The sequence below is a fragment of the Dermacentor andersoni genome, chromosome 6 (genome assembly GCF_023375885.2).
Source record: "Dermacentor andersoni chromosome 6, qqDerAnde1_hic_scaffold, whole genome shotgun sequence".
Classification (NCBI taxonomy): Eukaryota; Metazoa; Arthropoda; class Arachnida; order Ixodida; family Ixodidae; genus Dermacentor; species Dermacentor andersoni.
In genome coordinates this window covers 102787388-102814437 of record NC_092819.1, presented here as the reverse complement: position 1 = coordinate 102814437, position 27050 = coordinate 102787388, and the positions used below count along the sequence as shown (strand labels likewise).

The window sequence follows — 27050 nt, the reverse complement described above, 5'->3', positions numbered from 1 at the left end:
ACCTCCAAAAAACACTATTATATATTCGGGCGGGAAGACAGCGCATATTAAGCCACCAGCCACGTTGGCTACCCAGCCTCGGCACCCACTCGAGATTATACCTACAGGATAGGGCACGCTCACCAAGCGCCACCGCCGCTTTTTTCGCGATGGAGGGGCTTTAGGGCACGCGAGCTGCGTGTGCGTCTTACGCGCCATGCGCAGCCGCGGCCGCGATAGAGACGCCCGCTCGCCTGCACCCCTTATGTATTCAGACGACGGATCCCGTACCCGTTTTGGCCCGCGGATCAGGCGACACGTCACGTGTACTTCTGGTCTGTCAGGCCCACGCCAGGTCCGCGAGATGGCGCAGGCAAGAAATAAGAGTGCATTTTTTTTTGTGGCGACGGCCCATTGACTTTTTAGAGCATTTGCAGTCACCATGCAGGTCTGGCAACAGTAGAAAGCTGGTCGGTTTCGGCAGCACCACCATACGCAGGAGCTGCAGTGCTGAAGACAAGTTGGTTTTTCAAATGTTGCTGCGACCATGGCATCGTGGTCAGATGACGCCACATTTTACTTTTTGGCCTTGGTCCAACAATTTCCTACTTTGTGGGGCAGCAGCTGGGATGACTTCTTGAGGTGTCCGAAAAAAGAACTGTGGATGAACATTTGCAAGATGTCATCACAGCATCAGACACGTTAATCTCGGAAGCAGTACGTGCGTTGCAGCGAGTCTGTGGAGCTGCAGGGTTGAGAGTATCCCTACCGGGCCATGCTGTCATCTGCTCTTCAGGCCCGCAGTGTGGATGCTGTCACGGGCAGGGCCAAGCGTGGTCGATCCCATGCGACTGGTCTGCAGCTCGGTCCATGGTGGTCCGTGGTCCGTCATTTGGATATACAACTTTAGCGGGCGCTTGATCACATTACCGTGCGCTACCATTCTCCCCCTTTTTTCTTGCGCGCTTGATCACTTGATCTCTAGCAGTGGGTGTGTGTCAAGCCACCATCCTTCTCAGCTTACCCTCGCACACACAGCATGTGGTGCGTGATCTTATTGCACTTAGATTGTATACGGAAGCACGGCTCAGCGCCAGCAGGGTGGAGGGGATGGGGTTAAAAGAGAGAGAGGGTAGGAGGGAGAAAGGTAGAGGGTCGTAGAGATGGAAGCGAAGTAGTGGCCGATCAGGAAGCCCGAGGTGCTCCCGCATGGGTTGCAGAAAATAGCTCGCCTTTTCTCCTTCCCCGCAAGAACCACTTCTCTCTTTCTATACGGAACACCACGGCGACGCTGACGGCGAAAATTCACTTGGACTGTCCATATATTTACTATTGCATTGACAACTTTAGTTCGATAGCTGTCGTATTCACCATAGAGTGACAGATAACATAACCTCGGGTGTCACAAGTGCTAGCCTGGCACTTCTATAATGCAGTAGAGGAAGTCAAAGGCAGACAAAGGCCTGGAAGCTGAACTTTCTTCAACACATCGCCATGCCCAAATTAATATTGACGACTTCTTGTCCATTAAACAGACGAAAGGTCGAAAAACATTTCTATGAATGCTAAAGCAATGCTCCGACTAAATTTTTATGCATGTTTAAGGATCCTGTAAAGTCACCACACATTTCTTGTGGCCACTAGGTGTGCAAGTAGAGAACTTGGTACTTCTGGAAAATTTCGCTAGTGACACAGGAGCCAGACTCGCTCCGATAAGTTTGAAAACTAATAGGTTCTTGGCTGGTGTTTGATCAGGTTCATTGACTCAGTTTCTGCCCTCGTGAAATGTGTGGGGGCAATGAAGAATTAGCAGACAGGGAAATAGGGTTGCACTGTAGGGGCACCTGTAATAATCCCATTTATAAACATTGGTACATTCATTGCACAATATGTCTAACAGCAGCATGCACATCCAGTCAAGCTTTCCAAACCCATAAAATAAATAGGAATGCTTAAAACCCCATTGTCTTCTCCAGTACCAAGCACATATAGTAGAGGTAGACAGTTACCTTTTTGCTGGAGGTTAACAGTCACATGATGCATGCTTAAGTTTTGCATTTCATCAAGCTATGCTGACATAATGCTGATCCAGATAGAAATTGTTACTTTTCAAGATGTGGCATCAGCACTCATCTTAGCCCATACAGACAGCCTCGAGAGAAATGTATCTCGTCATTTGCTTTGAAATGGCAAAGGCAGTCAGCCATAACATGACAGTGCACATTGTGCTCCATTCAATTGGATGAGAATACCTTAAGCACTGCCTTGTTTTTTACCCTTAAAGTGTACTATATGTAAATCTGCATTTCAGTGGTTCTATAGGTTCAAGATCCAGGCTTATAGTTGTGCTGCACAATACTCTGCTGTGCCTCCGACTGGGGCGCAAAGAAAAAAGATAACTCTGACTCTCAATGCATATGTCTGGGGTGTGCCCAATACCTTACACACTCCAACAAGCAATACGAAAAAGAAAAAAAAAAACATGCAAGCAAAAATTGCAAAACAAACAAGGACCCTGCTGACACTACGGATTTTAAGAAACCAATCTTAGACTATTACAGTATACAGGCATCAACATGATATTTCATTAAAATATTTAAATGTACAGGCAATATACATGGCTGCCAAGAGAAGATGCTGCGTTCAAAGGCACCCGCTCTTGCAAATTGAAACTAGGCCTTTTTACATCCCACAGAAGGTACCATGTAGTCGTTTTGAACAAGTACACCATGAAGAGCTCACACAAATGGTTTACTCATAACATGGCCTAAAATCAGACCTTTGAAACTTTGTGGCTTCCTTCACACTGTGCAGGTCACAGCAAAATCCTAGCTCTTAGCTCATTGATAATCTGTGGGTGCTCCAAACATTCGAACAAGGGACCTGCATTGCAGGATGGCTGACATTACCACAACCATACAACCATGTCATTACACTCAAGTAGTCTCTTCTCAACACAAGATGCCACCATATTACAATGTAAAATGAAAGGTGCTGATCAACACCTCAACAAATATTTCTATATCCTTGTACTTTTGTCATTTTAAGCCTAAGCTTGATTGGAGAGACTGCCAAGTCCTCTTGCCATCCCATTTCACATGCAGCTTTTGATCCAAGGTTGGCTAATAACAGCATTGAACAGCATTACTGTATGTGAATGAATATGTGATGGGGAACATTTGACTCCTTGGAAAAAGAAGTAAGAGAAATTATTACGATTACAACTACTAACCTTTCAGCATAGTAGCATGGTGTGCAGTCCACCAGGGAGATGCATGCCTGTGAGGGACAGACTTCACACATACAGACACCCATGCAAGCATGCAATGCAGTAAGAGATAGAGCCATCAAAACCATACTGTCATTGAAGACCTGCACCAACTTCATGCTAGTAAGGTAGTCTTTTTAGCAAGTGCATTGACAGGTTTTACTTTCCTGCACAGCCTATTTGCCAGGTGGTTTAGCTTGCCACATACTGCTTTGCAAAACACACAGTGGGGAGATAAGGGGGGGGATTATTGGGCTATATTCATGAAAATAAGCAAGCTGTAGAGATTAGCCCTCTTGAGCACAGCATCTAGTCCCATGCTTTCCACTGGCCGTAAAGAAAACTCACATTAACATCGTGATGTATACCCCCAAGCTGTACATAAAGAGGAATTAAAAATGCTCATTAACCTTCCACCTGACATTTTGTATGAAACATTGGACAAGCACAGAACTGCAAAAAAAAAAAAAAAGATCTATTACTGGAGTGCAGAAAAAGTTGCTGAGTTTATAGCAGTGAAAGAAAGTGAACCACACGAGGAGGGAGCTGCTACAATTATATTTTTACTGCTCAAGATATTCCACATCTAGTTATGAACTGCTTTCCCTTTCAAACAATTTACATTAAAAAAAAAAGCAAGGGAAAAGAAAGCACAAACATTTTTCCAAGCAGTTTGGTTCCAAGTGTACAAAGGTTAGCCAGGTTGTCAATCTACATGCCAGCAATCAGTTGTCTTGGGGTTTAGTAGAACATGCAACTTTCTTCCAATATAGCATGCTTTTAAACTCCTTTTGCAGATCTAGTTAGGATGCGTGTGCTTTTCCTATGTGGCATTATCTTGAGCACAGCACACAGATGCAACGACCAAAGCTTGAAATAAATCATGCCCATTTGGCAAGTTACAAAAGCAGAACTGGGCAAACACTAAAAGAATACACAACCAGCATTGCATATATTAGCTGTACAAGCTGGGGTCATCCACTGTAAGCTCATAGCAGCAACACATTACGAATACAGAAATGGCTGCTTTTGCGTAAGCTCTACTCGTTCTGCAACTCCCATCCTTGGACCTAGTCACCAGCCAAACCCCTTTGTCTCCGACTAAATAAAATAATGACTTTTTTTCAGTCTTGCAAGGAATACAATGAGTGACACAGCAGACTCTCATTAAAGTGGCCCTTGAACGCTTTTTGAACATGCCTGGACACTGCTAAATACTACCACAAACGCCTAAGCTAAATTATACCCCTGCACGTACAGGACAGAGTGTACAATTTTTTTTTTTCCATAGAACCCACTCACTCTTTTCTGCAATTTTTTGTTGAAGTCCCTACCACCATTTTTTTTTTGTTGCTGTGACACCAATATACACGATGGTTAGTGGTAGGATTCCTTTAGATGTCACGACTAAGCAGTGCCTCCTGCCAGCACGAAAAACGGAAAGATCTCACGAGCAATTCAGAATGATGCTATGTAGTGATGAAAAACAATACCGCAGGGCTGAACTATGGCATCAGGTGTTGTGAGAGACCAATCTCAAAAGCCACGCTGATAGCTGGGCACACTGCAATGGCGGGTGGAGCAAGTGACACTGCTCCACATTGGCACAGCTTCCAACATAGAATGAAAAGGTGAGGAAGGTCACGAAGGTGTACCATGGGCAACATTTGATAGTTGACAACTGCAGATGTACCAAGTGCAACATTTCTGTCAGACAATACTCCCACATGGAACATTCTTTAATACCAGACACATTCCACCCCTTTATTCCAAAGAGTGTTGTAGGGCCCCTTTAGGACAAACATAAAAATAAACTTGAGAAATTCGTCTCGGACGTTTGTGTGAAGTACGTTGTATTTGCGAGAACCAAAACAAAGGTCCCCAAACTGATGTTTCACTTACCAGTGGATTAAACTCTACAGAGTTAGCCTTCAAAGGAGCCAACTGTATTCCAAGATGCCTTACAAGTGACATGCAGCCAAATCAATTCTGGTGTCTTTCATATCTTGTTTCACATCAGCTATGCAGCTAGGCCCTCGATAGTGCTAGGTTTATAACATGTGCCATACATCATAAAAGAAAAGAAGCTTTATTCTGCTGACTATGTGACATACGACATAGGTGATGAAACAACACTGAATAGAGGTGTCAAAATGAAAGTTGCTTCCATTAAAGAACTGTAGATATATATATATATATATATAATAAAAACAAGGAATAGCCACCAAGAAAGTCATTAACAATTCTAACACACATACAGACATTCACATCTGTGCATCACAGGCGCTTTATATATTTCTTTCTCATAGTAAATGGACATGACGAAAAACCTGTGTACATAGCATAAGGGCTTGAACACAACATACAAAACGAAGGATAGAAAATGACTCCAATTGACCTCTAGTCCATAGCAGCATAAACTTATTTGCTTTGATATGAACCAAATGTCTAAAGAGAGAACCTGTCCATTCACTACATGAGCTTTTACAACAAGCTGTTTTACTGTTCTCTATAAACTGTCTGCTACAGCTTGCTCCTAAAGGCTTCTTTTTCCTTAATGAGCGACTGGAAGACAGTCTTCGTGTTTTGGGCCCACAACACAGTTCATAGAGAGAAGGCAAGAAGGAGGAGCGGTACTGCCAAAACTGGGAACCTAGTTCACACACAAATGGTACCCTATGGTACCCCCTACAGGGTGTACCATGGACTTGGCAGCTCACGGTACCCTCCAGTGCAAGGTACCACAACAATCACATTGACAAACGAGCTCATGTCACAGCCTTCGAACATCTCGTAGCTGCTTCACAGCAAAAGATGAGGCTACAGAGAATGTAGCACACTCAAAAGCTTATTAAGCCTCTCCAGTCATCAACAACATAAAGAAGAAACCACATGAAGCATATTTCCTACATCTTTACGGCATGCCTAGACACTGAGTAATGACTCAGTGTCATGACGCTCACTTCATGCTGTGAGAACTGTGCTGTTATCAATGTCATAATGCATGCCATGGCCTATGCTTTTTAGTTAGAAACTAAGTTAGTGACATGCACTGCAGCCGGCACTACAGTGTGGTCACTGCATAGAACAATATGAAGATGTCGATGACAGTCAACGCCAGGCCGAAAATATGTAGAAAATATATTGCATGTGGTTGCTGCCTAAAGCTGCGTGATGTGTGCTAGGTCCAAACGAAGCAGTGCAACTCTGCAGACACACACACGCACAAGCTGAAAAGATGCACGCACAACATAAATGAGACTAGCGTGGCAGCAGACAGTTGGGCACCTTGAATTACCCGCCCTTGTGCCATTTGGTGGAGGGGCCATGGTGGCTGCGCCCCAGAATGTGTTCCTCGGAAAAAGTGGCTGGAGGGAGAAGGCAGTGCATAGCAAGCCTACTTCTGGGCTGCCAGCATCTCCTGAATTTCATTCTCCCATTCGGGATCATCGCCTTGTGCGGCCGTGTCTGTAGCCACCACCTCATAGTCCTGCAGCTCCTGCTGAAGCTCCTTCTCCCATTCATCATCTGCTGCAGAAGGAAAACGGCTTCTGTGAGACTTGGAACGCTGTCAACTACTATTACAGTCCAGCCCAGTGATAACAACAGCAATTTTAACAATACTATATTGGATATAACAATGAGCAGCCAATGCACCATCAACTTTTGTATGTGTTCTAGGGTAAAATAAACCGCTTACAGAAACGCTCCCATGCCGTGTTATCAGTCATAACAAATAAATCTGGCTACTGGGTGCATGTGCTGAAAGAAAAAATAACGCAAAATCTTTGAAAAAGAAAAAAGAGTTTCTTTGCCACACCCGTTCTTGTGAATTGCACCCTACACGACACGCCTTTGTTGCATCACAGGCCCCGCGCACCCCTCTCGCACATGTCGGAGGGGTGGAAGAGAGATGTGAGAGGAGCAATGAATGCATGCCATGCGGAGTACGTGGCACAAAAATGGGAGTGGCAAAGCAGCTCACACGTTTTTCTTTTCCTGGGTTTCGCGTTCCTTTTCTTCTCGTAGACAACCAGTATCCTGATTTAATTGTTCTAGCCAATAATGTGGCACAGGAACATTGTAGTAAGTGGTTCATTTTACCATAGAACATATACAAAAGGCCACAGTGCAGCAGATGCTCATTGTTACGTCCGAGTATTGTTAAAACCAGTAATTCTGCAAACGGTTCGGCTGTACTTCTAATTAAGATGTTTGAATGTTTAACCCCGCTGCTTTTTTCATGCAACCCAGTTATAACAATTATTGGTTATAACAATGACATTTCAATGACATTTCCTTGGCGATTGGATATTGTTATAAGTGGGTTTAACATGTGCTTTTCTAGCATTACTGTTTTGCTTTTGGCACATTATTGCTGTTGTTATATTTATGTTTCTCGGCAGGGTAAACATGCTGTATCACTTAGTTATTACATTGCAACCACTCCTGAAAGCTTTTACCAGGATGGGTGCACTGTTATCATATCACGGGATGCATGTAGTACGTCCTGCCTCAGTGATCACCTTGGTTCATGTAGTACATGCCATGATGCCTCATAAGTAAGGGCAGATCATAAGCTATGTCATGCGATCCAACAAACGTGTGACTGTATCACCACCTTCACTGCCCAGCTGGCTAGTTTTGTATGCAGAAGCTTGACCACTAGACAGCTTTCGCTCTTCAAGTTTGTTCTTGCGTGCTCATAGCTTCCAAGTGACAATATGCATGGTCACGCGTGTGCATCATGTGCTGTAATTATTGGCATACTACTTTCACCTGCCAACCACAGAAATGGTGACTGATGTTCAGTGGTGGAAACGACAGTTAAGCTTTGGCTACTAATGCACAGCAAAGCATTTATAGTATGTCTGTTTAGAAAAAGCTCACTGCAAGGTTCAGTGTACTTATCGTGAACTCCACTGGTCGATTTGCAAAAGCCTCCTGACTCCTCGAGCGAGCACTTGTAGTTCAGATATGCAAATCTGACAGTAGAAGGTGGCATGCATGGCAGGAAGTTGTGGAGACGGCACCTAATCCCCACTCAGTAGTATATGCCCTTATGTATATGTGGGCATGGTGGTAATTTCAGTCTCTCTACTGCTGTAGTCTATGGTGTTTGCAATGATCCTACGATCCCCAAGTCAGCAGAAAAAGCGGTCACTGTGAAAGGTACAGTTGAGAAAAAGTTTGGAGGTCAAAATATTAGCAAAAAAATAAAATTTCTTCTAGCACAAGTATGCAATGTGGAATTGCTTCAACACACTGCATTAGTTGAACACGTTCACGTAGGCTGTACCACTCGATTGTAGCTGGTAGGCCCAGGCTGTGAAAGTAAAAAATATTTTTCCTGCACCATTGGTCTACATACTTTTGCTCATGACTTCAGAACATGAAAGGCACAAAGGGTATAGATTTGAGTTCTACTGGCAGCACAAGCTTGCATGTTTTTTTTCTCACATGTGCAGCATAACTTGCAGGCTGGAAAGTGGTCTACCTAGGTGCTTGTCCGGGTTCATGAGATGAAATAAAATGCTCAGTGCATGTTAACCCAAACGAAAAGTATGGTTTATGTTTAGTGCATGTGCAAGGGCGACAGTGAAAATTTCTTGACCAAGGAATGTGCTTAAATACTATGTCTTGATCCGGTATAATAGAAGCAAAGCCATGAGCAAATATTTTCACAAGAGCAACATGATAAGCCCAATACTAAACGCTACTGCATTGGGAAACCAAAGGTCGTTATCGAAGCAATGTTAAGCGCTGTGATGTTACCTGCTTTGTCTCCCATGCCAAGTTGTTTCATGCCCAGCTTGACTTCTTCCTCAGAGATCTTGTTTCCTTGGAAGGTGTCCGAGACAAATTCATGGGTTGGGCTGTCAAGTGCCTCGTCGTCATCTCCAGCCGCCAAGTTCTCTAGATAAGAGCCGACACAATTATTCCACATATGGTAAACAAAAAGCACTCACAGCCATGGTGTTACAGTTGTGTTTGTAAGCTCTTTGAGTAAAGTACATTTAGAGGTGCCCTGAAACAAGTTCTAACAAAGGTGTGTAATGTGCCTGGTAACAAGGCATCACCTCACAAGTATTTGCTAATAAACATTCATCGCATGTGCCCCATAATAACAGTTATTAGCAATCAAACATTGTTTCTGACACACCTATGCAGCATTCCCCTGCTTCTCACTCAAAAGGCTTGCCTGCCCTATCCTCCAACTTTAAAAGAACTATGCCACTTTCCTGTTTATTACGAAACACCAATGAACATGACAGCTGTTGGCCGGATTTCGTTAGGTTTTATGACTAAGTAATGCCTCTTGGCAGGTCCAAAAATGAAGTGATGTCATGACTGATGGTGCCATCTGGTGGCACAGAACCACTGTGCTGGCACAATGGTCTGAAGAGATGGGGAGGCATCAAAGCTCGGTGCAATGATAGGTGGTGCAACATGGAGCACTGCACTGTGCTGGCCCAGTGGTACAACTCCGAGGACAGCAGAAAGAAAAAAAAATGGATAGGAAATCCACGAAGGCAGGGCAGTAGTTAAACCTTGATATAACAAACTTCATTATAACGAAATTCCCTATATAACGAAGTATTTTACTTTTCATAACCTCTTGTCGATAGAACACAATGTATTTAGGACCTCAATATAACAAAGTGTGTTTGTATGTCATTTCAATACAACGAAATTTCACTGCTGCCACAAAGGAATGCCGAGACAATAAATGGAAACTTCCACTGATGCACCTCTCAAATTGTGCGCCGCGCAACAAGAGTGACCACCAACATGGAGCAGCGTCATGCTCTGTATAAAGTCCAAGTGCGATAAGATCTAATAGCACCCCGCGCACCTCGTGCTTTAGGTGCAAGTGAAAGTGTGCGAGGGGGAGACAAGAAATATAGTGGCTTCATGAGTGAAAAGGAAAAGAGGGTGAAGGGATTGCGCTCGCGGTAATGCGATCAAGCATGCGCGAGGGGGCGGAGTGGAGGGCAAGTTGGCGTGTGCCTCGGTTGTGGCTGCACATGGCTCTAAGCACGGCTGAGTGCATACACAGCCGTACACCTTGCTTTAGAGGTCATCCACTGCATGTGAAAAGAGTGGGCATGTCGAGACAGCGTGGTACCATGTAAGCTGTCTTCCCACAAGTTTAGTATTGGAGGTTGCGTAATCTCGAGTTTCGGTAACCCGCCAGGGTGAGAGGCAGTTGAAGTATTTGCTCCCCACTGCCGGCACTTTTCCTGATAGCATCATCTCATAGACCCGACCACCACCCACGTCTACAGCGATTCACATTCGGCCGTCAAAGCCTTTCAGAAAGGAGCCATTGCAAGACAAGCACTACAAATAGTCAATACATCCGCACCGCTGCAGCATCACACCATTTGCTGGTTCCCGGCACACCTCGGAGAGATCAAGGATGCCCCTCCCAATCTCAATGAGATGGCTCACAGGAGCGCGCGACACCTAACTTTCTGCGATGCCACCTATTCTGGTCGTGACCATCCCAGCGAGAATCGGGACCCTCCCTCCACATACAATGAGATCACAAAGTACTTTTATCTAGACTGCAAAATATACAGCACACCTCACAATAAGCTCACCAGGCCTGAAGCCCTCACGTTCAGAATGCTTCAAACCAACACGTACCCCACGCAGATCAGACTACATCACTACATGCTTTAGCTGTACACAACATCATATTGCGAAAATTGCATTTACACACTAGACGTACATCACTTGCGCTGGCTGTGTGGTCGGACCCACGCAAACAAGAATCAAGACTCTGCCAGGCTACAAGAAGCATTATGTAGCACAGACCTGGCGGAGCAGCTCTGGGCCGTCCAGCAAGCCCACGATGTGGCCAGAGAGTTAAAACTCCCAGTCCCAATGTGGGAGTAGCCCGCTCTATGCGGCCTTGCACCTCGTAGCTCGCAGGACCTTTCAGTAAAGTTATTCCATCCATCCATCCATCCATCATGTCAGTGCGGGCGACACTACTAGCCGCGGGGCGGAGTGCATGCGAAAGCATGGCTGGCTTCCCTTAATTTGTACCACCGATATGGAGATATCGTTGACGTACATGACATGAAACTGTATCATTCATCGCCGATTCCCAAATTTATTACAACGAATTGTTTTCTCATTCAAATTTGTTATTTCTGATTGCCTAATAATTCAGAAAATTCTGCGATCCCTTTCCATGTTAGAAAAATCGATCGGCGACTGTACTTATTTGCATAAAAGGTCAAACTTCAATACAACAATATTTTGATGTAACGAAACAAATTGCCGATTTTACTGACTTCGTTATATATAGAGGTTTAACTGTTGTAGCATTTTATTAATAACTCCATTCACATAAAGTGCATTCCCAAACCTTTTGTTGCAAAATATTTGTGAAGTGGCACCCAATGACACCAGACACGTTCCTCAGCATACTTAAAGACGTTTAACAGGCCATAGGTTCGCATACTCACTCACAGGTACACTAACACATACTCTTGAAATAGAGCAGTAGCAAATGGCAAAGGCTGTGAGTGCTGGTTAACGCTAGTATTAATGTAAGTCAGTGTTGGCAAGCTTGAGTGGACGCGAGTCTGAAAGTCCGAACTGTTGGCGAGTGTGAGTGGATGCAAATACAAGCGTGAGGGGGCATCAGTAAGTGCAAATGGAAGTGACTATATACACAAGTGAGCGCTAGTGAGTACGAGTGGGTGCAAGTAGGAAAGTGAGTGAGTGCCAACGAGTGTGAGTGAGCAGGAGTGAGTATTCATTGATTCTGCTGACCAAGTTTAAGGAACCTTCGAAATTTCCGGGCGCAGCACATGCCCTCGTGTCCACAGTAAACTAAGACAGTAGAAGCAACGCTGACATACGTTTGCTGCTTTCGTCCGATGGACTCTGCCGCGATGAGACTGATGAAGTGTCACCACTGCTGCTGCTTCCTGAAAAATGAGGTAAGTAACAGGAATTTGTGTTCTCATCTGTGACAAAAAATGTTGTTCTTTTTTCAGTCACTGACTGTCAATCTATTGTAGGATAAAACTTAAAAGAACAGCAGCTGGCAACCAAGGAACATGGGCCACGTGGGATTGTGTTACTCCGCCGGCCAATCACCAAAGCAAACAAAATCGTTGTCATGCGACCTTTTCAAAATGGCGTCGTACTTGACACGTCTGCATTGTCTGCTGTTCTTGAATCTTTTCATTGTTGGAAGCGATGAGGTGCGCAACAGACATGGACAAAGTGTATGGAGTCTGAGAATTTCGCTCTTGAGAGGTCCGCGGTACAGCTAATTTCACTGCTGAGCCCGTTTTGCTCATGAAACTTCACTGACAACTGAAGTGAAACTTGACAATAAGTTGCAGCGAAGCAAGCGTTTTATTTCAGTTCAATAAAGAATTAGGCTTTCACCGTTTCACTATAATAGACGAGCGAAAATGTATAAATTTATACGCTTATAATCTAATTTTTGTGGTTACTGCCTTATTTGGTAACAGGGAAAGTTTGAAGTAGGAACTTTTTGCAGCCTCACGGAGGAACAGTGGCCGGCAGTTATGAGGGCATGAGCAAGGCTTCACTGCAGACTTAAGTTGTATCCGACTATAATGTACTATTACTTTGCATGTTTTTCAATATTGAAAGTTTATGTTATAAGATAATACGCACGGTATCTGCCATCAACGTAATGTGTCACTAATTTCTTACTGCTTTGCAACAGTGCAAAGTATGTGCTTATGTACAGTGACATAAATATGGCAATGGTGTCATTAAGAATATGGAGCTATCAGCCATAGGTGCATCAAATGTAGAAATAAAATCACAAAAAGTGATGAGATATTGAACTACATGAATGCTAATACTAGGCCAATTACAGAGATCAGTGCTGTGCTTGATATTAAATGTTAAAAATTCAGGAACTGAAGAAGAATTGAACAAGTATAGGTGCACAAGTGATGTGATGCATTATTGTTGCTCAATTTTGATCCCAAATGCAACAAAATTTGTGTGACTGGAATGACTGCCAGACCTTTTTAAAATGGTGACGCATATGTTTCAACATGATGGCACTGAAGATTTTTTGAGCAAGCTGCGCAAAATGCCAGCTTGTGGGCTCACAGATTTGCCCAGCAGCAGCATGAAATAATTACTCAATAGCTTAACTAAGAGTGTATAAAGCAGTACTTTGTGTAATGCAAATCCAACAAATTTCTTTTTTTTTATGCTTGCCTTTTGGTTTTAATGCTTCTTCTACTATTATTTGGTAGTGTGGATATTTGGATGCACCAGGAATAGCAGATTTTGAGTTTTGTGGACCTCTTCCGTGAAGACGGACTTCTGACAAGACGAATAGATTTTTGGGGTTCCTCTGAGTTCATCTTGGAGAAAGACTACTGTACATGTGTTTTTTTTTAGTGCAAGAAAATTTCTGAAAATGCATTTATGAAGCTTACCAGCATCAGTTCTAAACTTTAACCAGAAACCCTGAATGCTGGTTACATTTTACATCCATGTAAGCAGCACATCATCATTTATGCAAATATAGAGAGCGAAAGAAGGGCCAACAATAAAAGTGCCACATACCAGCACCCTTGCCGTGACTGAGCGCACTTAGCTGCGTTGACTGCTTGATAAGTGAGACACGGTAGAAATAGTTCCTCCAAAAGTCAGTTTCAGGAATCCTAATATGAATACAAAGAGGGGACAGGCATTTGAGCATAGAACAAAATTTATGCACGTTAGACAAGAACGCGTACATGTTAGTTTAGGTAAATGAGTTATCTAGAACTCGTACAGTCACGGAAATCATACAGGCAAATGGCTGTGCTGCGAAAGCTATCAGCTTGCTACAGTTATGCAGTGGCTGTGGTGTTTTGGTGTGGGGCTTATGTGACAGGATCGACTTCTGGTCGTGGCGACGCCATTCTGATGGGTGGCAAAAAGCTTGTGTGCTTATATCTAGGCACATCTTAAAGGGGCACTGCAACACACCCAAGGAAGCATACTGGGTGGAACTGGTAGCACCATCACAATGCAGTCATCGCATGCCTTTCGTGCAACGAACGCGACATTGATCTGCGGCATCGTGATCATTGCTTAACGATGTAATGTGCTATTGACGTATGCACAATATTGAGACTACTGCAGAAAAAACTATAACATTACATTTTGCAGCTATTTAATTATTGCCCAATTATCATGACACTCACGTGGAAGGTGTTGTGTAACCATAGAAACCATAGAAGGTGTTGAACCATGGCATGCCAACATCTGTTACGTAGCATCAATTTCCCACTGCTATTCAGTTGCTGCAGTTCCACATTACGGGAGAGTGAAATGCGGCATTCAGAGTCACTTGAATTTAAGTTAAACATAACTTTAATTTCACGAATGTTTACTTTTTTGTATCAGCATTATTGCCGTATTGTTGCAGAATTTTGATGCACTGACATTGTTTTACTTCTTGTGATCTAATATTGTATTTTATCCACCCTGCATGGACTTCATGTCTGCAGTATGTATTAAACAAACAAACAAACAAACAAACAAACAAACAAACAAACAAATAAATAAATAAATACATAAATAAATAAATAAATAAACTGACTTGGTATTATTGTTTAGTGGCCCCCCTAACCCGACTCTCTAGTAAGTATCTTTCACAACCACAGTATTCACTGTACAATGCCACATTAAAGGAGCACTGAAGAGAAAAACTAAATCAGTTTAGACAGATAAAGTATATTATTTCAAAACTCTATTTTTGTTAATTTCATGGTAAAGGACTTTTACAAGAAGAGAAAATAAAGAAAGTACTGTATTTTGTTTCACGCCGAAACTCCAGAGCTGGTCCATCAGTGTGATGTTATAGATTTCAAAGTATTTTCTCGTATTTAGGCCCTTGTTGCTCAGTAAAAGTTCTGGAAACTTCTTAAATTAACTCTTTCGCACTTTTAGAATATAGCGCAGTCAATCCTTACAAATAAAAAATTAACTAGGCCCGAGCAGATGCCATAAAAATTCACGACAACAGGGGCAAACAGGTATAAGAATCTCAATGCGGTGTAGCCACCTACCATTTGTTTTTGCATCTTTTCTGGCTTGCCAAGCCTCTTCTCAGATAAAAGTGGTGTAGAAGAGTAATTTACAAATACAGCTCAAGTTACTTTCCACTTTGGTGTTCGTCCCTTTAAGTTGGCTATGTGACCTATACTTGCAATGCTTTTTTCTAGCCACCATATTTGCTCTAGGTCTATTCTCAGAATGTCAAAGAACAAAGTGCAAAGTGAATTATGATAGTTAATGCATGCAAACCAAAGTTATGCATCAGAGAAATTTCAAAACACAAGCTAGATTATAGTCACCCTCACCTCAAGTTTTTTATGGCTCTAGATGCCACATTTCACTCTGGGCATTAGTGAAACTCGGTGCACCGTGGTTACTAAGCCAGCTCAGCCTGCTGATGACGTTCCAGTGACCTCCGTGATCGTGTGGTCTAATCTCTGAGGCCATGGCATGCCAAAATGCTTGGCTTGTTGACGCGTCGTTCCCATGGTTGTAAAATGTAATGCTGTAGTTTTTTTTTTTTTTCGCAGTGCTTGTAATATAGTTCGAATGTAAATCGCACATAACATTTTCAGCCAATAATCACATGCCACTCTTTGATGTCACATCCTGTCTACGAGGTACATGAAATTGCTGCATTGAGGCGATGCAAATGGCCCTGCTCAACAAGCTTTCCCTGTTGCATTGCAGGGCCCGTTTAACGAGATGCGGTGAATAGGTTTGGTGAGCATATTTGCATCTGCAGGTGTATGTGCTGCTGTGTGTACTTCTGCAATCAAGGTGCATATACAGGGGTCGGCTGCCCAAAGTCATTATGAAGCAATTTTTGAAGCAAGTAAAATTGCATTTTAGAGCAGGTTGGAGCAGACAAAATCACATTTTGGAGCAGCTTGGAGCAGACTACATTTCATTTTCGAGCAATTTGGAGCAGATAACGTTCCACTTTGAAACAGTTTGGAGCAGGCTAATCTGAATTTTGCTGTAATAATGGAATATTGAATATTGCAGCACACTTCGAAACCACGATGAAACACAGAATAAACCAACACAAGCGTGTAGAAGAAGCGTGCTTTTTGGCTAGAGAGTACTAGAATATGGCAGAGTAGGCTGAGTGGCGGCAGGGCCCATGCTTTCCTGTAAAGCTGAAAACATCAGTGGCACTACGATCGAACTATATATTCCCATGGCAACGTTCATGATGGTAAAGGAAAGTGTTCGCAAATTATGCAGTCCAATCGACAAGGTAACATAATTTCTGGGTCACAATATGTCACTGCAGGCCCAGGGAGCCGCAATCAACCCTGGACTGGTATAACGTAAAACTAGTCCAATCGGTTTTTATTGTGATAGCAATTATATGGACACTCCAGGCTCATTTCTTCCATCGGCATCGCCATGTTCCATATAAAGACCAGGGGCAATAACATTGTCGCCGCGCGCCATAAGCTGAATGTGGAAGCGAATGCATGCGAGGGTGAGTCAATGATGACAGCTCAATATTGCGTGCGCAAGGGAGGAAAGCGGGAAGGAAGGCACACCGTCCTCCGTCGAGTGCAAGGCACCGGAAAGAGGGGAGGAAGGGCGTCCTACTCTGGCGGCTGCTGCGTATGGCGCGGCCACATGGGCCCCATTTTGAGAGCAATCTGCAATGGGGACACATTGCAAGTGCTGATAGCTTCGTGTGCATTGCACTTTCACCACTGAGTTCGTGTTAAAGTGAGAGTCAGCACGAAAGTCAATTCGCTCGCTGCTGCTGCCGCGCTTCCTCACTCCAACGTTTTGACAGCAAATTTCTGTGGTTATCGAGTGAGATGTATTCATGTTTGCTTGTACTTGCTTGTTTGCTTTGTTCGTTACACCATGCTTGTTAATTTTACAAGTTTATACCGTCGATAAAACTACTATCCTTACTCCGTATCGCTGTCCACTAACTTGCTATTGCAATCGATGCTTTGCCTTTTGGCCGAAACTGCGACGTTTTATTCCAGATCCACCATTAGCCCTTCTTGATAGGTCAAAATGCTTCAGTCCTCGCAGCCATATAGGCATAAAAACAAATTGGACTAGTTTTATGTTAAACCGACCCTTTGGATAGAGACGCCCGCTCGCTGAACCCACTGCACTGCGTGCTTCCCTAATATCTAGTTCGCTCACAGCGCTCTCAGCCTACTTTTTGTTGTCTTGCGTCTCACCTAGGGAGTGCCGTACGACTCATCCCACTCAACTGTATCCTAGCATGCTATTAGATACAGCCACCCTGGCCCTTTTGACAGCAGCGACACATCAGGGAGTGGCCGCGGGTGTGCCGGCTACTTGCCGGAAGCGTCGCAATGTTCTGTTATTAGCACGAAAATTATGAGGGACTCTGCGGGACGCGTCATCACTCGTTGTGCAGAATGCGAATGGCTGCACTCTTTTTCGGAGAACAAATCCACTCGCTGTTCGCGGCCACTGCCAGAGCACACATGCTGAAGCCGTTTGGCATAGCATGATGCAATTTCAGTCAATTTTCTGTGTTTCGTGCAGTTTGGCTCAAGAATTTGCATTTGTATTAAAATGCTATAATTAGCGCAGGAGTCACACCTCTGTGCGTATATAATCAAAATTTTCACTTAACACCTGTAGTCCCATGCCTTGTGTTGGCCAGGGGTCGTATTTTGTGCAAATTCTATTTCATTTTCCATTCTTTTTGCTCTTCACCACGGGCTCAGATGCCACTGTGCCAGCATAACATTGGGAGTGGCCACTTACTACTACACAATATGAAAAGAAGAATGTAAAATGGAACAGAATATGAAAAAAAAAGAAAAAAAAAATGCGGGCCTAGACTAACAACTCCAGCTTCTCAATAAACTTCTCTCTCTCTCTCTCTCTCTCTTTTTTTTCTTGGATTCTTGAGTGCAGTGAAAAGGCTTCAGCATTATAAACATGGGCCGACTCACCATTTCGGAACAAGTTCGAATCTCATTTTCTCCAGGTTGGGGTCCTCTTGAAGCAATGCCATGGCAATGGGTGACATGGTATCCATGTCAAATTCAAACTGGACTCCGCTTGGTGGACTTCGCACAAAGTTTCTTTTGTCCTGTAGGCGTTCAAATGAAAGATAAAAGCTATACAATACACATAACACAGGCCTTAATAAATGCAATGCATGCGTTCAGGATAGTTGGTATTCCATAGCTACTACTTTTACAGAGAAAAAGACATACACAGGCCTTAATAAATGCAATGCATGCGTTCAGGATAGTTGGTATTCCATAGCTACTACTTTTACAGAGAAAAAGACAGACAGGAGGAAACGGCTAGTGCTAGGGCTGAAACAAATGCCGAATGGTGAGTTTATTAGCACATGATATAAATAAGTGCTAATTGACACTCGTTTGGAAGTTTAGCACATGTGCTTGTCATTTCATGATGCCCCTGTCAGTCCCAGACTAAAGGTTGGCTCCAGGAATAAGTAGTCTCTAAATTAGTGTTAGATTAAGTAACCCCTATTTTAATAAAACAAAAATTAAAGTGTGAACTTCATGAAATGAAGTCCTATGAAGTTTGAAGTTCAAGAAGCAATGTTTATGTGTTGCACTGCCGGATCCTCGCCACACTAATTACATGCAATGACATGTACATAGCCTATAGCCTACATTACTGAAGCAGACCTTAAATACCGATTTCTGGTAATAACAGCACATTATATTTGTCAGTCAGAATGTTGCCTCTGTACATTTTTTTACTCCTTGTTTTAAGAGTAATTATGGTTATAACGAAATTTTCTCATAACTTCCTCAGACCTGAAGACCACTTTGTGATGCAAGTACGTTTCAAATCAGGTTATTATTACTGACTCGTATGTTATAAATGTGACAAACACATTTTTTAAATTTTAATACCCTCCAATTAGATGGTGAAGGCAGCACCTTCATGTAAGTGGAGAAAGTGTCTTCTCATGATCCTTGTCCTAAAAACGTATTGTTCTAGATGAAGATATAAGATAGCATGGTAGGGTGCCATGTAGATTCTGCTTTCTGGATTTTTCACGTCAGCTGATGGACTTCACACACACGCCTTTCGTCGACTGTGACAACAGAACTGTGTAAACCACATTGTTGTCAGTTTTCACAAATGCTGTTGGCAATAATATGCTTAAACCACTTCCATACAGTTCCGCATGCAAGTGACCTTATACCCAGGATGAACACTTTACATAATAGCTGCAGAGTTCATCTTGAAAAGGATTAAAGGCAAGCTAGCTACTCAAGTGGGCATCACAAGAAATGAAAGAAACAGTAAACACATTTTTATAATTGCTAAGAACACTGTCGCAGGTGGGCTCAATCATACATGCTAAGTGAAATGTAAAATTTACAAGGAGAGTGTAGTAAATGCTCTAGAACATCATCACAACCCCTTCTTCCGAAGCTGTCATCTGTCAAGGCAGGCTATATGTAATGTTTTTTTATGAGTTATTTCCAGAACATAATGAAAACTAGACGGCATTTGTGTGGAAAACAATGCAAATTTCGGTATCAGGTGAAGCTCACAGCTGAAAGGGACAGTATCTGCTGCTTCACATTTTCTTCATCTTCACATCCAACCCAGGGCAAGATTCCAGTGTCACACCTCTGCTTGCCCTTCACAAAAGTCTCCTGTTCGCGATTAAAGTCAGCCAGTATGCTCTGAAAGCAAGAGAAATAATGCGATAAGTGTGTAAGCGCAATATGACTACGCGTACACGAGAATAAATATTACAGTGATGCGCACTAAGCTTTAAAAAAATGTAGACAAAGAAATTCTCACATTCTCTTCAACTGTTGTTTTGATCTGCTTGGCCGTCTCTTGCACAGTTTTTCCAGCCTTGTTTGCCACAGAATAGAGGAAGCCTAAAAGTAATGAAAGAAGTCCGGTTCTTACATACCACCAGAAATTTCACGCGAAAAGCACAGAAAGCAATATCAATCACTGCTTCCCAGCTCGCAACACGCGAGCCTCGCGTAGTAAACAAAACAGCAACACGTCGCGACACACGAACGCGGCAAGGTCTTTAGTGGCAGACGCCTTGGTGGCAATGTGTCGACGAATGCATAGCAGGATAATCCCCTCTCTCGTGAAACTGATCAGAACATTTTATCGAAGGATAAGCGTGTCGAAACACTACGGTACTTCGCCTGTGTACTCACTTCCGAATGATTTCGCAGATTCCATCGCCTTTTGCGACACATTTTCGAGCGGTATAGAGATGCCCGTCCCCAAGGAGCCCTTGTCATTCGAAGGCTCAATATTAGCCGCTGGTTTCGGCGTTTCAGGAGTCGGAGGAGAATCAGTGTCCGGCCCGGACGTCGAGCCTGAGTCGCTGCCCCCACCACTCTCTTTGGACGGTGCTGCTGGTTGAGGCTCACTAGTGGCTTCGTTGGTGGGTTTGTTGTCGGGCGCATCGCCACCTTCCACCGACTCCGGAGCCTTCGCTTGCGGTTCCGATCCTTTCGTGGTGTTCTTCCATATGTTAGAAATGAAATCCATGCTTCCTCTTGAGCCCCAGCCTCAGGTTAAGCGCACGGAATTAATCCGACTCCGTACAGTCACCAACGCGACTACAGAACTACAGAGGCAGCTCCTGCCGCAGCTTGACGACACAGGTTGACACTTCCGCTGCGCTGTAAATAAACAGTGCCCTCCAGAGCAAAATAATGTACGCTTAGGCGACGGCGGAGGATCTCGTTAGCACACACGCTAACTGGATGCTCAGGACAAGGTCACGATGGGAGAAGATTGGCTTATTATTAAGAGAAACGCCGAAACGGCCGTAAGCATTCCCAATAAACAGAAACTAGCAGAAACCAACAGAAACACAGCACTTCCGGTTGGCCACACTGTTTTCAAATAGCCAAGAGCACGTGACCAAACTCAAATCCGATCGTCACTAAAACCGTCACTGGAGTCGCTCTCGTCTCACTCGTCGTGTTGAGTACGCTGAAGCGCTGTGTTTGTCAAAAAATTAGACATGTGCTACCGGTAAAGGAACTATCATGTTTAGTGGCATCGTTGTCACAGTCGTGCTAAGCGCAAGCTAGCTGATATTTTGTTGACATCGTGAAGTACAAAACTTCTGCCGCTATGTTTCAAATGAGCAGTTTCAAGTGCCCGTCCTGCGCTTTGGCCTATACAACAAGAGGTAATGCCGCGCACGTGCGTTATCCGCAGTTTCGCTTGCTATATACATACGTTTTCGTGCAAATCTTGCTTGGGTGCGGTGGCGTGATGTGTAAAGAAGCCTTTGAAGTGCTGTAAATTTTCTGCGAAACACTCCTTTTACTGATTCGTTCCTGGTTGCCCGGGGTTTCTGGTTGCTCGGGGTTGTTGCTCATCGACTCTATTGTATTGCTGACAGACGCCACTTGGCGTCGGCTGGCGACAAAAGATATATTCTGTCTTTTCACACAGTCATAGAACAATATTTGCGCTTGTTCAAAGATAAGCGAGCTTGTTAAGTGCAAATAAATGTCGATGAATAACGCCGTCGTCACTTATTGGCTGAATGCCGTAGAGTGATGGGGACCTCAAGCTGTGCGCTGACCGACCGTATTTTACTGTTTTCAGAGCAGCGAGGCAATCGACTGCCCCGAATATTAAAATGTGGGCACACGTGCTGCGAGGCTTGTATAAGAAGCCGAGCGTCGTCGAACCACGTGTGCGAGTGTCCCGTTTGCAAGGTTGGTTGACAATCTCGCTTTCATACGCTTCCGAAAGTTCAATTTCCCGCAGTGAATCGAGCGCGACATGAACCACATCTCAGTAGTCGGCCACTGTCAGTACTTGAACTTTTTTTTTTTTTTTTCAGGAACAGCAATCCTTTGCTGACAGCAGCTGCATCCAGGCACTATTGCTCGATTCATATGTATTGGGCACTGGAGCAGCCAGCAGCAGGCCGCAGCAAATGCCGTAAGCTATCAGGCCTCATAAGTCTAACGCCGTGTTGGGAGGAGTTGAGGATACCCAGAACGTGATGAGCACAGTCAGCTTTAACTCTACAATATGCATATGGTCTCTGTTGCACAAAATGTTGTTTGTAAATTTTTGATTTCCACTTCATCAAATATGTGCGCACTTGCTGCACCCTGTGTGGCTTTTTAACTGTGTTGTCTGTAGATGCTTTTGATGGCACTTGCGGCATGTAAAGCCATTTCTTGTCTCAAGATCTATCATATTGCCTCGGTGGCAGCCACGCTCCAGTAAGGGTGGAATGTGAAAATTTTCCTGTATTTAATGTACATTCGATTCATGTGCACCCCTGTGAAACAGTTCACGGTGGTGCATGAGAAGTAAAGAAATTGTGCAGCTTCATTTCAGCAGCGCAGGCACAGTGTGAGACTCGAAAGGAATGCTGAGGTGCATATGCAGTACAGGTTTTATGGTTTCTTATTATATTTTGCGCCATCGCTCAAGTCTGAGAGGTCCTGAACTGCAGGTATGATCGGCTTCTGAGGTGTGAATATGCCTGGTGTTACATAGACAGAGCAAGTGTGTGTAAGCGGAGTTTCATTCGCACTTATGCCTGTGTGCTGCACTTGCTGCTGCACCACTGCTTTGCACGTTCACGTCTGCAACAAGGCGGCAGTGACAGTTGGTACGGTGCAGCAAAATGATGAACAAGCCCTGCACCTTTTAAAAAAAATGAAGTGGTTTAGAGGGCACCATTGCTGGACCGCTGAAACGAATGGCAGGGTGCAGCACCTTGTAAACTGGTTCAGGTGGTGAAGGCAAATCGAGCAGACCTTTATAAATTAGATGCGCGTTAAACTATACCAGGAGGTCGAAATGATCAGAGGTCCTCATTGCGTAGCCTCACGTAGACCATGTGTTGCTTTGGGACATTAAAACTAGTAATTTGATTGATTTCCTGCATCAAACTAATTGCTCCACACTGTGTATTCATTTGGGCACTCACCTGGTGCCATTTTTTAAAATGTTTGTCCTTGCGGTGAATCCTCTATAATTGAAAGCTGAACGCGTGCTCTCGTATAGCCATAAAATTAACTGGTACACAGATGTAGAATAATGAAGTTATTGCAGTGCAGAGATAACTTTGAGGTAGCAGCCCTACTTGTTTGAATCCTTAGTGCAGACCTAAATAAAGTCCACATTCGTAAGTGTCTGAAACATAATCTGTTGAATGTCCCATACTCGTATATATGAGTATGGCTGCTTTGTGGTCGGTGGACTGACAGCTGTATTATTCTCATGTGACCTTTTTATCCAAAGCTCATACGCATGCAGTGTTTTGTGAGGACAATGGAGGAACATTGCAAAAATTTGTACCACTCTTGAATAATGTTTCCTCTGCTAAAACTGTAGCCTCTGTCCTGTTTAGTGTCTTTGTCCTAGTTTCTTTGTGCCACAATCTTGGAATAAAACCTCAAACCACCATCTACGTCAAAGGTTTTCCTGTAGCAGGAAAAATATGGTGGATAGCATGGCAAAATTAGTGGGCACTTGCTCACACTGTTTTTTTTTTTCCAGGCATGCACTAATATTTACCCCTCACCCACCTCAGTCAAACTATGCGAGACTCATACTCACATCCATTGAATTTCTCATGTATTATATAGTGAGTGCACTTGTTAATGAGTATGCTGATCAATGGGTGACTTATATAGGTTACATATGATTGTACAAAGCTGAGCGTTTCGTCATGAACCACAACGCACATGAGTGATATTACTGTTTTTCTATGAGTACAAGCCACCACAAAGCCTTAAAACACAAGGTTTCTGTTATCATACTGCTTGCATAACTTGTGCAGCATTTCCTGCCAAATATGAAACAGATTGTAGTGTTGATGTTATTGCATTGCATTACCTTTTGCCAGTCCTCTTCTAAGTTTAGTTGGACAGAATTGCATCGCCAATGTGGTGTAAAGGTTCATTTAGTGTGCCTTAGAGCATTGCTTCTCAAACTGAAGTCTAGGTGCTCAGGTGCCAAGACAATTTCAGGACTCGGATGTTATTCTCAATGTGCGACAAGTGTTGCCTGTCAAAAGAGCAATTCAAACGTGAACAATTTTGTTTTCTGTGTATGCTTGTGTTCCACGGAAAATAAATATGGTATTCCTTAATAGTAAACTGTTAGCAGTTTGTGGGGTCTTCTGATGTGGAGAAGTTCGCGAGCCACTGCATTAGAGCTTTGAAACAAGTATAAGCTTTGCTAATCTACAGAATGATAAAAATGCTGGTCAAGAAGAGTGAATTATATTTGGAAATCGAGAGAAAAAATAGCAACTAACTTTTAATTTTTCGTCATAGTGCCCGAGGACTCAAGATGGAACCTTTTAACTTAACTATGACAAGCGCCACTCAAAATAAGGAGGCCACTGGCACGGTACCTACAGGTAAGTTCTCTGTGGCATTGGCTTTTTTTTCACCTCAGGGCCAGTGATTTGTTTAATATGACCCAACTGGTGCAGCGTTAGCCTAATGCTCCTCTGTGTAATTCCCTTTTATTATTGTGCAGCCAGGTACAAACAACACAGACTCATAAGAAAATTGAGAACAGTAGATGGCTCTGCAGCCAACATTTCAACAAGGGTGTGAAGACAAGTCTCCTTGTCTAAACGTTGGCTTCAAGGACATCTTCTGTTTGACCACAAGCTGCATGTGTAACGTCACATCGAAAAGCGGTTGCCATTTGGTGTCACATGTTTCATTCTTTCTTCGGGTTGCAAGTTCGGTTCCCAGCAGCCATGACTGTATCTTGACAGGTCTGAAACACTCATACGCTCATGTACATAGGTTCAGGACGTCAACCCTTTGACGGTAAATTTTTTTCACCAAATGTGATCCCCCAGGGTTGAAACTTTTTTTATGGCATATTGATTTGAAATCTTCAGACTTGCCTATTTCGAAAAAAATTTAGCACAATTTTTTTGAGTAGCCATAAAGTGACAAAATACTTTCTATAGGTAAACATGTATCGGCAGCATTTAAGATATACCATAAAAACCCGCATGTAATATGAAGCTGCATATAGTATGAGGTGAAATTTTTGGGATGCAAAATGGAAAAAAAGGTTTTATCTGCGTATAATATGAGTTAGGAAAATTCGAGGAAAACATTTATTTAAATTGCACTCCGCACTTCAATCGCTGTCTTCCTCAGCTGCGCTCTCTTTGGATAGTTCCTTGTCGGACATATCTTCCCAGAAGTACTCATCCTCTGTGCCATCGAGCGCGTTTGAGATGCCGCACTTCTTGAATGCGCGACGCACAAGGTCCTCTGGTATGCTGGCCCATGCGTCCACAGTCCATTTACATAGCATGGCCGGCGAAGCCCTCTTCAGCCGCCCGGTCACGTCACTGCAGGCTCACCTGAGCGCATCCAATCTGTGTAACACCGCTTGAACGCGTCCTTGAACGGCTTGTTCACGCAACCATCTAAAGGCTGCAGCTGAGACATCATCCCACCCGGGATAATGACGAGCTGTGCCAGATTCGCGCAACAGCCTCTTCACTGAGTCAGCCAAATGGGAACAAGATGCGTCCAGCACAAGGATGGACGGGAACGACAACAGTATGCCGAGCCGCCTACACCAGACGGACTTTATCCAGTCGAGTACAAGATTATCGTTCATCCAGCCTTTCTCATGGCATCTCACAACCACATTTTTTGCAGCTCCTCACCTTTAGACACTGTCCTGCGCTTGAAGATGACATAGGGCAGGAGCTTGCATGCGTCTGCCGTGCACGACAACATGACGGTAACTGGCATTTTCTCGTTGCCGCTGGACCGCAGATAAACTTGTTTAGAGCCCTTTTTGTGCATGGTGGAGGGCAATGGCATGTCCAGATAAGCCGGCGTTTGGTCGGCATTGCCGATTTGCCTTAGCTGGAAGTTCTTCGTCTTGCGCAGCGAAATAATGTGACGTTGGAAAGCCACAAGCAGCTCTTCGAACGATTTGGGCAGCTTTTCCAAAATCGAAGTTCAGCAGCTTAAGGAAAATCCAGCACGACACATGTAGCGATAAATCCAGTGCTTGCTCGCTTTGAAGGCATAGCTCGGTAGCTCTTGTTCTCTTGTAAGCTCTTTAGCTTTTGCCTGCATAAGCTCCACGCTCACAGCTAGATGCGTGGCTCACTGTTGGCGTACGAACTCCGTCAGGGCGAGTTCGATTTCCGGGAATGTCCCACTCTTCGGCCCGCGAAAGCCTCTTTGCGTTCAGCTGTACACGAAAAGGGCTTCCTTTTGTCGACGCCACCCATGAATGCTTCCCTCGTTGACGCCAAACTGCCTCCCGGCTGCACTGTTGCCGATATCCTGTGCGGCTAAAATAACCTTTCTCTTGAAAGCAGCCGAGTACTGTTTTTATGGTCCGGACATCTTGGTCCTTCAATGCGGAATAAAAAAAGATGCACTTTGCTAAGCGGGGTTTGTAGGTGTGCTGTCAAGGTGCGCACTCAACAATAAAAAAACGATGCTGTAGTCACGCAGCAATAATGAAACAAAGCCATAGCAACGCAGCAATAACAAAGTCAAGCCATAGCTATGCAGCTATAACGAAACAAAAACTTCTAGCCCAAATTCTTGACTGAAATTTTTGTTCGAATCTGCATATAGTACGAGGCAAAAATTTAGGACACTAATAATAGGAAAAAGAAAACTCGTATTCTACGTGGGTTTTTACGGTATTGCCTTGCGTCACCTCAAACGCAGCTGAAATGAAGGCGTCATGTCCTGCTGCCCATCCT

General features: G+C 43.8%; 2 protein-coding genes across 4 annotated transcripts in view; one reads left to right on the top strand and one right to left on the bottom strand.

Annotated features, from left to right (window-relative positions):
- Positions 1 to 1806: 1806 nt before the first annotated feature.
- Positions 1807 to 21148, bottom strand: Sap47 (Synapse-associated protein 47kD). Of its 2 annotated transcripts, none has more exons than XM_050171445.3 (8): positions 20494 to 21148; positions 20114 to 20196; positions 19858 to 19992; positions 18262 to 18401; positions 13838 to 13935; positions 12130 to 12198; positions 9023 to 9163; positions 1807 to 6778 (listed from the first exon to the last, which is right to left on the bottom strand). In XM_050171445.3, exons 1-8 carry the CDS (start codon positions 20831 to 20833, stop codon positions 6645 to 6647), a joined length of 1140 nt encoding a protein of 379 aa, XP_050027402.1. In that variant the 5' UTR covers positions 20834 to 21148; the 3' UTR covers positions 1807 to 6644. The 2 variants fall into 2 exon arrangements, with proteins under 2 accessions (XP_050027402.1, XP_050027403.1); XM_050171446.3 differs by having other exon boundaries at positions 1807 to 6775.
- A 100-nt stretch (positions 21149 to 21248) lies between these two features.
- qin (tudor domain-containing protein qin) overlaps positions 21249 to 27050 on the top strand; it is a 118920-nt gene continuing 113118 nt past the window's right edge. For both annotated transcript variants that reach the window (XM_072288838.1, XM_055066525.2), the window contains exons 1-4: positions 21249 to 21485; positions 21911 to 22023; positions 22152 to 22252; positions 24613 to 24698. In XM_072288838.1, coding sequence (XP_072144939.1) covers positions 21428 to 21485; positions 21911 to 22023; positions 22152 to 22252; positions 24613 to 24698 — 358 coding nt within the window. In that variant the 5' untranslated portion in view covers positions 21249 to 21427. The remainder of the gene's footprint in view (positions 21486 to 21910; positions 22024 to 22151; positions 22253 to 24612; positions 24699 to 27050) is intronic.